Source organism: Arachis stenosperma, chromosome 2 (assembly GCF_014773155.1).
Source record: "Arachis stenosperma cultivar V10309 chromosome 2, arast.V10309.gnm1.PFL2, whole genome shotgun sequence".
NCBI classification, from domain to species: Eukaryota; Viridiplantae; Streptophyta; class Magnoliopsida; order Fabales; family Fabaceae; genus Arachis; species Arachis stenosperma.
In genome coordinates, this window is record NC_080378.1 from 119586404 (window position 1) to 119597185 (window position 10782).

Consider the following 10782-nt stretch of genomic DNA (forward strand, 5'->3'; position numbering starts at 1 on the left):
AGTTCAGTCTGAGAAGGAAAAACCCTAATATAGAAGTGAAGGTTGGAGAAAATATCCTACGAAAAGTTAAAAGTTTTAAGTATCTTGGGTGAATCATACAGGATAATGGAGAGATTGAACATGATGTAAATCATAGGATCCAAGCAGGTTGGTCAAAATGGCGGAGTGCATCTGGTTTTATATACGACAAAAAAGTGCCTTTAAAACTTAAAGGTAAATTCTATCGCACCGCTATAAGACCGACTATGCTTTATGGTACGGGGTGTTGGGTGGCTAAAGGGGAACACGAACATAAGTTGAGTGTGACAGAGATGAAGATGTTGAGATAGATGAGTGGTCATACGCGATTGGATAAAATAAAGAACGAAGATATAAGAGAAAGAGTTGGAGTAGCACTCATTGTGTAAAAGATGGTTGAATCGCGTCTCAGGTGGTTTGGACATGTGAGAAGAAGACCGATAGAACACCAGTCAGAAGAGTGGATGAAATGGAAGATGGACAAAGGGCGAAAGGCAGATAAAGACCTAAGAAGATTATCCATGAGGTGGTCAAATGAGATTTACATGTAAACGGTCTCTCTGTAGACATGATACATGATAGAGCACAATGACATCATTTGATTCATATAGCCAATCCCACTTAGTAGGACAAACCTTTGTTATTGTAACCTAAGCAGTATAAAATAAAATAAAAAATTACAGAATTTATTTATCTACTTAACCACCTTTGTCACCAAAATTTTGAATAACTAAGTTCCAACAATAAAATTTTGTGCATACGTTATATATACTTCACAATTAAACATATATTTTATATATCTAAAATACATCATCCAAAATTTCAATTTGCAAGATAATCTAATACAGGCCAATGAGTTATAGTTCAAATAGTATAATTTTTCCATACTCAATTAAGAGATCCCAGGTTTGAGTCTCCTATCTTCGATAAATGTCCATCTAATATTAGTTTTTTATGTGGCAAAATATATTTAATAAATTATTTATATAGTTAGATTTAAGAATTTGTTGTTGACAGATAGGTTGATGCAGGTAGTAGGAGGGATTAGAATCCCCAACATTTGTTTAAACAAACTAATGAACTAACTACTAGACTAACTCAAATTAGTTTAACCATATATATATTTATACATAAAAATTTGTTGATTTTTGTGTACAAACAACATTTTTATTGACATAAAAACTATACCCACCTCTAAGGCCCTGATTTTAATATTTACAAAAAAAATAAAAAAGAAAAACAAGAAAAATGACCAAATTTTGCATGCATGATTGATAAAGATGTTTTTCACCAACAATAAATCTTGCATTTAAATACCCCAAAAATATACGCATACTTTAAAATCCATATTAAGTATCAAAGACTAACATATTAACAATAACTATATGTATCAAATAATGTCATCTATGAGTACAAGTAGGGGTAAAAAGAAATTCTAAACCGTGAATTGTATACTATAACATTTTTCATATTATAACCCAAACACAGGCTTTATTTCAAGAAAAAGGAAGAATCATCTCATTTTGGTTTAATCAAATAATTCCATCTTAATGGTTCAATGAGAACATAAGATACAAAGACTATAATCAAAAGCAATTGTAAATTGATGCATAGTGAACTTCACACTTATTCTCACACCCTAAAGCTCAAAATTTAAAAGGACTAAAGTTACATTAGAAACAAGACCTTTGCACAATCACTCTGATCATCATATACGCGCAACGGCTACTCTTAACTATGATCCTCGTTACACCGCGGAAAAGTACTCTTTGCTAAGTTTGGGGTCTGGTTTCATGGACTTCTCCCCGGGCTTCCATCCGGCAGGGCAAACTTCGTCCGGGTTCTCCTGCACATATTGCAAGCCTGCAAAACCAATGCCAATGAAAGGGTGTGCGAAAAATGTGTGAGCAATAAAAATGATAAACAGATGAGTTTAACTGCTATATACTGATAGCACATAGAAATTTAAATCGAATTTTGGTGATGCCATTGTTGAGTACTTGAGTGTATATGATTTACCTGGAGTGTTCTCTTTGTCTCATCAACACTTCTACCAATTGCCAAGTTGTTAATGGTGGAATGCTGGATAACCCCTTCCTTGTCAATGATGAACAACCCTCTCAAAGCAATCCCTAATTCGTTGAGTGTGTTGGAATCATCATGACACAAATTCGAAGACATGGATCGAAAAGCAAGAACTTTGGTGCCAACATTTAAACAATATAAATACAGATATCGCCTAGATAGTGTTCCTATATTTGATCTTAGAGAAGTGAACAATATCATCGGTGGCAGGGGTAAGAGGAAAAATCAGACGTGTTAAAAGACATGATTCAATCTAATAGCAGCTCTGATAACCCTCAAAATTATACGAGAGGAGAGAGTACAGATAAACTAGATAATACTTGTTTGAAACCAGCTTGCCATAGGTAACAAATTTTCAAACTATCTTGTCAGAACATACCCTGATCAGGGATGAGGACGCCGTAAGATTTTGATATCGATTTGGTGACATCGGAAATCAGCGGATAATTCAAGTCGCCAAGACCACCTGCTTTTCTATCCGTTTGAACCCATGCAAGGTGTGAGAACTATAACAATAACAATAGCACCATTAATCAAGTAGAAAATTCCAGAAATTTTGTAATATAGCTTATACTGCTATAAGTGCCTATAACTCAGTACTTGACAGTTGTATAGAGAATCTATTAGATTCTAACAAAACCATCTCTTGTGCATTCTAGTGGTAATCTATTTGTAATATTATCACCATTAGCTTTGAAAACAATAATCAAAAGATCAGTTGAATCCAACTCACCACTATCAACTGAAACGCCCAATATCTCAGTATTTAATGCCTCAAACTCTGCATACCGGTCACTGAAAGCAGTGATTTCTGGACAGGTAACCAACATTAGGTTTGTACGGAATGAAACATTGATCCACAATTATCGCAATGTGATTAAAGTTAACTAAGATTTCGAGTAACCTGTTGGACAAACAAAGGTGAAGTCCAATGGGTAGAAAAAGAGGATAACATACTTCTTCCCTTTGTATTCCGAGAGTTTTACCTGAAATGACAATGCTTTAATTAAAAAAAAAAATGCTGCAACTAGATACAAAATTTCAGTGATATTCGCCAAGGCTGGCAGCATACTACCTTGATAAACTCCTGATCAAAAACAGCCTCTGCTTCGAAATCTGGGGCTGTATTTCCAACTAATGGAAGTTCACTCTGTTGCAAGGGGAAAAAAGGCGAGCAAAACAACATTTTACTTTAAAGGTCAAGTAATAAAAATAAACTAAAAACGAAAAACTAAGTTTAGGTTTCATTTCTGTGTCAACAATGAAGTTACAACACTCAACTATAAAGAAGTCAATCATAGCACATCTACTAGATACTATAGGAGAATGAATCTTTGCAACTTGGCAATCGTTTTCCCACTCTTTTACTTTCGTTGTCACTCATATGCTTTAGAATATTTTGACACAACTTTGTTGCATTCCTATGCATGGCCACGACACATCGATGTCTTTGAATTCATGTAGGGATTTGTTATGCTTGCGACAACTAAGTTACTTAAAGCTTTGTCCCATCCCAATGCATGGACACGATGCAACGATGTTTTTGGATCCATGTAGGCAACCCCACCCGGTGGGAAAAGGTTTGTTAATGTAAATAACATTGTGGGAGATAATCTGGTTTTGGAGTATTGTGATTCTATAAAATCACGATGCTTGATGCTTAAAAGCCAAAACTTTGAATAACGAAAGCTCAACAACATCTTAAATCCTGTGAATCATACTTGCTCTTGTTCCACTAATGTATGCATCAGTCTAACACTAAGACAGCTAACAATGCCAAAAACTTCAATAATCCTATCATCATATAGTTCACAACAACATAATATGGTACATATACAAAGTAACAACACACCGATATTAAGAGTAAAGAAAATGACACCATAGAGACAAATACACAAACACATAGGAAGCAAAAAAAAAAGCAATAATAACCCATTACAAAGATCAAAACTTGAAGCATCCCCATCATTAATGAAGGGGTGAGGCAAAATGGGTCAGTGCCAGTGAGTAAAAAATGGTCTTACCGAGGCTCTAACACTGAAGCTGCGGCGAGAATGCAATGAAGAGCGTTTGATGGAGATTGAGCGAGAGAAAGCAGCAGCAGAAGAAGAATGAGAGGGTTTGAGAGAATTTGAGAGTTGGTTGGTTGAGAAAAGCTAGTGACTTAAACAGTGGTCCCAATACAATTAAGAAGACATACACGAACCCAGTCCGTGAGTAACAAAAAACTGACAGCTGTGGGATTTGAACCCACGCCCTTTCGGACCAGAGCCTAAATCTGGCGCCTTAGACCACTCGGCCAAACTGTCATTTGCGAGCTATTCGTTGCAAAGATACGTATCATATGATTTATCATTCTCTAATTATCCCCATTTACATACATTCATAAAAATAAAAGTTACTTTTATTTAAAATACACTCATATATATATATATATTGTTACGGCCCGGCCCAGAATCAGCTTTGGGCCGACCCGACCCATGTCCTACCCGACCCGGACACGCGCCCTCCAACCGACCCGGACACGCGTCCTGTACGGTCGGCACGCGGCTGCAGGACAATGTCCTTGGGGGTATGGGCCTGTCCTCTCAAGGGGCCCACTACTGACATGTATATAAGGGGAAGATTGGCTCTTCCCCCGAGGTATGTCACATTCTCTCACCCCATTATTCTGCCCGCCTGCACATTACTGACTTGAGCGTCGGAGTGTCTTTGCAGGTGGCTCCCCCCTCGTCCGTTCACCAGCCCAAGTGCTCGTTAGCTCGGCAGACCCACAATCAGTGCGACCAGGACTAAGACATCCTCACCTATCCACCTTTGCATCTTCTGTTCACCCGACCTGTTCGGAAGCCGACGAACGAACATTGGCGCCGTCTGTGGGGAGCGTCTAAATGGAAGTCGTACTGGGTCCCGGCGACCAAGGCCGGGCTGCCGGAGCGGAGGGGGTAGCCTCCGTCGCCTCGCAAGGGGGGCGGCGAAGGTCCCCCCATCGACACACGAGGACCCGACCCTTCGGAGGAACGGGCGGCGATAGCGCAGACGAAAGCGAGAGCGAGCTCGCGGGAGGAGTCACCATATATGAGGAGACGAAACGATCATCACGATCATCTACTCCCGCGGCAGACCGACCCATCGGGCGACAAGAGGTCGCGAAGACGAAAGAACACGACAACCTGTGATAATGGGCGCCACCCCGTTCCACCGATCTATCCTCGAGGTCCGGCTGCCGAAACACTTCGACAAGCCAACGGACATGAGGTATGACGGAACTCAAGACCCTCTAGAACACCTCACGGCCTTCGAAGCCAGGATGAATCTAGAGGGAGTAGGCGACGAAGTAAGATGCCGCGCCTTCCCGGTAACCCTAGCAGGACCAGCGATCAGATGGTTTAACGGCCTCCCTCAAGGTTCTATCTACAGTTTTTCAGACATCAGTCGTGCATTCCTGGCCCAATTTACAACGCGGATCGCGAAAGCCAAGCATCCGATCAACCTTCTCGGGGTAACCCAGAGACAGGGAGAGCCGACCAGGAGGTACTTAGATCGGTTCAATGACGAATGCTTGGAGATCGACGGCTTAACCGACTCGGTAGCCAGTCTCTGCCTAACGAACGGCCTCCTCAACGAGAACTTCCGAAAACACCTTACCACGAAGCCGGTTTGGACGATGCATGAAATCCAAACGGTGGCTAAGGAGTACATAAACGACGAGGAAGTCAGCCGAGTCGTGGCTGCCAATAAACGGCAGTCCGGTTACAGCCAGGCCCGGCAGACCGGTGACGGTGAGAGAGCAAGAGAAAAGACTAGGGAGGAGGCGTCAAACAAAGCACCCAGGCCGTTCCCTCGAGTCGGGAAATTTACTAACTACACTCCACTCACCCTCCCCATCATGGAAGTCTACCAACAAATAGCGGAGAAAGGAATTCTCCCGAAGCCCCGACCACTCAAGGACCGCACAAGCGGAAACAAGAACCTTTATTGTGATTACCATAAGGGATATGGCCATCAAACACAGGACTGCTTCGACCTGAAGGATGCATTAGAACAGGCAATAAGGGAAGGAAAGCTGGCAGCGTTCTCCCATCTCATCAGGGAGCCGAGAAGACGTTATCGCGACCAGGATGAGGAAGGCAAGACGCGCTCGGCCAAGCGGCGACAAGAGCCCGAAGACAGAGACCACGGCCTCACGGTGATAAACGTGGTAACGGCGAAAAACACTGCACCAAAATCCCGGTCGGCACATAAGAAAGACGCCAAGGTTCTGGCGATCTCATCTTCACCAGTACAGAGTACCAAAAAACCTCCGTCCATTTCTTTCGGCCCAGAAGATCAATGGTTCAGTGACGCCCCGGAAAACCCTCCCATGGTCATAACGGCCAGAGTGGGAACCGGCCTCGTCAAACGGATCCTTGTCGACACTGGGGCCGATTCGAACATCATGTTCCGAAACGTGTTCGACGCACTGGGGCTGAAGGATGCCGACCTGACTACCCACCAGCACGGGGTTATCGGGTTAGGCGACCACTTCATCAAACCAGACGGAGTCATTTCCCTACCAATCTCGGTGGGACAGGTGCAAGGCCGAAGGTCGGCGATGGCCGAGTTCGTAATCCTCCGAGATTCCACGGCCTACAACATCATCTTGGGAAGAAAAACAATCAATGATTTTGAAGCTATAATCAATACCAAGCTGCTGGTTATGAAGTTTGTCACCGATGATGGGTCCATAGGGACCATAAGAGGAGACCTCGAGACGGCGGTCGCCTGTGACAACGCCAGCCTTTCCCTCAGAAAGAAGTCCAAAGAAGCATCCGGCGTATTCCTAGCCGACCTTGATGCCAGAGTAGAGGACAAGCCGAGGCCGGAACCAGAAGGGGACCTGGAGAAATTTAGCATCGGTGACGAAGGGGAGAGGTTCACATTCGTTAACAAGAACCTCCCACATGAGCTGAAGGAGCCTTTGATTGAAATGATAAGGGCCAACAGGGACTTGTTCGCATGGACACCAGCCGACATGCCGGGCATAGATCCACAAATCATCTCTCATCACCTAGCCGTCAAGCCAGAAGCCCGCCCAGTTGCTCAACGGAGAAGAAAGATGTCGGCGGAAAGGGCAGAGGAGGTAGCCAAGCAAACGGCCGGCCTCCTAGAAGCAGGCTTTATACGAGAAGTGGATTACACGACGTGGCTCTCAAACGTGGTGCTGGTGAAAAAGCACAATGGCAGGTGGAGAATGTGCGTGGACTACTCTGACCTTAACAAAGCATGCCCCAAAGATTGCTTCCCTCTCCCCAATATAGATGCACTCGTCGACGCTGCGGCGGGGTACCGGTATCTGAGCTTCATGGACGCCTACTCCGGTTACAATCAGATACCGATGCACCGACCAGACGAAGACAAAACGGCGTTCATAACGCCAGGAGGAACTTTCTGCTACAAGGTAATGCCGTTTGGCTTGAAAAATGCAGGGGCGACATATCAAAGGCTGATGAACAGGATATTCCACGACCTCATAGGGAAAACGGTCGAAGTTTACGTGGACGACATCCTGGCAAAAACGACACGACCTGACGACCTCCTAAACGACCTGGCAAGTGTGTTTGCGTCCCTCCGTCAACATGGTATGAGGCTGAACCCCCTCAAGTGCGCCTTCGCCATGGAAGCCGGCAAGTTCCTAGGATTTATGATAACTCAGAGAGGGTAGAAGCCAACCCGGAGAAATGCCAGGCAATACTTCAGATGAAGAGCCCGGGCTGTGTCAAGGACGTCCAGAGGTTGGCAGGGCGATTGACATCACTTTCCCGGTTTCTCGGGGCCTCGGCGACAAATGCCCTGCCATTCTTCAACCTCATGAAGAAAGGGATGGCGTTTGAGTGGACACCCGCGTGCGAAGAAGCCTTTCAACACTTCAAGGAAATCCTAGCGGCACCTCCCGTTCTCGGGAAGCCAAGGGACGGGGAACCACTGTACCTATACCTCGCTATAACAAGCGAAGCCCTGGCCGCAGTACTAGTGCGGGAGGACGGGAGGACCCAACAACCAGTCTACTTCATAAGCAGGGCCCTATAAGGAGCAGAGTTAAGATATAGCAAGTTGGAAAAGCTAGCCCTAGCACTCCTAACTTCCTCGAGAAGGTTAAAACAGTACTTCCAGAGTCACCAAGTGGTCGTCAGAACGGACCAAGGGATCCGACAAGTTCTCCAAAAACCCGACCTGGCGGGAAGAATGATGAATTGGTCCATCGAACTCTCTCAATATGACATACGGTATGAGCCCCGGCAAGCCATCAAGGCGCAGGCGATGGCGGATTTTTTGGTTGAAGTAACGGGAGACCCAGGCGAAGACATGGGTACACGGTGGAAGCTCCATGTGGACGGAGCCTCCAACCAGACCTTCGGAGGAGCCGGGATCATCCTAGAAAGTCCAAACGGGGTCGTATACGAACAATCGGTCAGATTCGAGTTCCCCATCTCGAACAACCAAGCAGAATACGAAGCCCTCATAGGAGGCTTGACCCTAGCAACAGAGGTCGGCGCAAAAAGGCTGGAAGTATGCAGCGATTCCCAAGTCGTCACTTCCCAGGTAAACGGCAGCTATCAAGCCAAGGACCCCTTGTTACAGAAGTACTTGGAAAAGGTCAAAAGCTTGAGCCAAAAGTTCGACGAGGTCACGGTCCAGCATGTACCCAGAGAAAGGAACACACGAGCAGACCTCCTATCAAAACTAGCCAGCACGAAGCCAGGGGAGGGAAACCGGTCTCTCATCCAAGGCATGACAAGGGAACCTGCAATTGCACTACACATAACAACCCTAAGCCCTTCATGGCTAGACCCCATCACCAATTACCTAGAACACGGCCAAGTCCCTGGTGACGAAAAGGATGCGGTGAAATTAAGGAGAGAGGCGGCCAAATACGCCGTCATCCAAGGACAGCTGTTCAGAAAAGGGCTCAGCCAGCCCCTACTGAAGTGCCTACACCCGACCAAACGGACTACGTCCTCAGGGAAGTCCACGAGGGCTGCTGTGGGCACCACATCGGAGGAAAAGCCCTAGCAAGGAAGTTGATCCGAGCTGGGTACTACTGGCCGTCGATGATGGCAGATTCCAAAGAGTTTGTCAAAAAGTGCATAAAGTGCCAACAGAACGCCAACTTGCCAAGGCACCGGCAAACGAGTTGAGCTTGCTGACGACCTCCCGGCCATTCGCTCAATGGGGAATCGACCTCTTAGGGCCCTTCCCTGTCGGCCCTGGGCAGGTCAAATATCTCATAGTGGCAATTGATTACTATACCAAATGGATAGAAGCCGAACCATTGGCTAGCATATCCTCAGCCAATTGCAGAAAATTCATGTGGAGGCAGGTGATAACACGGTTCGGGATACCAGAAGTCGTCATCTCGGACAACGGCACACAATTTGCTGACAAAAAGTTCACAGAATTTCTCAACGGCCTAGGTATAAGGCAAAGGTTCTCTTCAGTAGAACACCCTCGGACGAACGGACAAGTGGAGTCCGCCAACAAGGTTATCCTTTCAGGGCTAAAAAAGAGGTTGGACAACAAAAAGGGTGCTTGGGCCGACGAGCTGGCATCGGTCCTCTGGTCTTATCGAACAACCGAGCAATCCTCCACCAAGGAAACCCCTTTCCGACTAACGTACGGGGTGGATGCAGTAATACCCGTGGAGATCGGTGAACCAAGCCCGCGATTGCTCTTGAAAGGAGTAGAGGAGACTGTAGAAAAGGACCTGATAGAGGAAGCCCGAGAAATGGCCCACTTGACAAAAACGGCGCTAAAACAAAGAGTGGCGCTCCGCTACAACACTAAAGTGCTCAAGAGGGAATTCGGGGCAAACGACCTCGTCCTGAGGCGAAATGATATCGGCCTGCCGACCCCAGGAGAAGGCAAGCTAGCGGCCAACTGGGAAGGCCCATATAGAATCAAGAAAGTGATGGGAAAAGGGGCCTTTAAGTTAGAAAGGCTCGATGGCAAGGAGGTCCCGAGAACATGGAACGCGGACAACCTTAGAAGATTCTACTCCTAGAGGACGCAGCAACCTGCCGGCTAATCTAGCTAAGTAGTTAATTCGCCATTTGAATTTCATAGTAACTTTCAAGTCTTTTATGTGGATACCGAATAAGATACACTTGTGCAAATTCTCCATTCTATTTTACCTCCGTTTTTCAGATAAATCATCTTGTCGTGACTAGCAACGACACCTAACCCGGGACTGATCACCCCGGGAGGTCATCAACTACCGTTGCAACGAGCAACTACGCGAGAGCCCACGGGCCGCCGATATAAAACAACTATAAAGCAAAAACGGTTACTAAAAACGATAACAATCGGACAAGTAAGATAAACTTCATCGCGACAACACGAGCAAGCGACCAAAGAGTCATTGTTCACAAGCCAAAATTAAAACGGCTAAGATTAAACTGTTCGTATAAGCCAGAACGGCTAAAAAACAACTGCCTACAAGCCAAAACAAAACGGCTAAACAAAAACAAAGAGTTCATTTCTTCGGAATATCAACAACCTGGCCATCCTTGATAATCTTAAAAACGCCAATTGCCGACGTGTCGAACTCAGGGGCAACAATTTTAATTTGAGCCTTCAAGGCTTCCTCGGTGCCCAAAATCGCGCCTTTACCCTGTTTGACGACGTCTTTGTACTTGGCCT

General features: G+C 45.4%; 1 protein-coding gene, 1 non-coding gene and 1 pseudogene across 2 annotated transcripts; 1 reads left to right on the top strand and 2 right to left on the bottom strand.

The window, feature by feature from the left end:
* Nucleotides 1-1465: 1465 nt before the first annotated feature.
* On the bottom strand, nt 1466-5236 carry LOC130963622 (2-Cys peroxiredoxin BAS1, chloroplastic-like; annotated as a pseudogene).
* TRNAL-UAG (transfer RNA leucine (anticodon UAG)) lies at nt 4333-4412 on the bottom strand. The gene has a single exon. It is a non-coding gene; the product is annotated as a tRNA-Leu (tRNA).
* Nucleotides 5237-5284: 48 nt separating the features above from the next.
* On the top strand, nt 5285-7442 carry LOC130963623 (uncharacterized). The gene is made up of 2 exons (XM_057889726.1): nt 5285-7309; nt 7404-7442. Exons 1-2 carry the CDS (start codon nt 5285-5287, stop codon nt 7440-7442), a joined length of 2064 nt encoding a protein of 687 aa, XP_057745709.1.
* The last annotated feature ends 3340 nt before the right edge of the window (nt 7443-10782 follow it).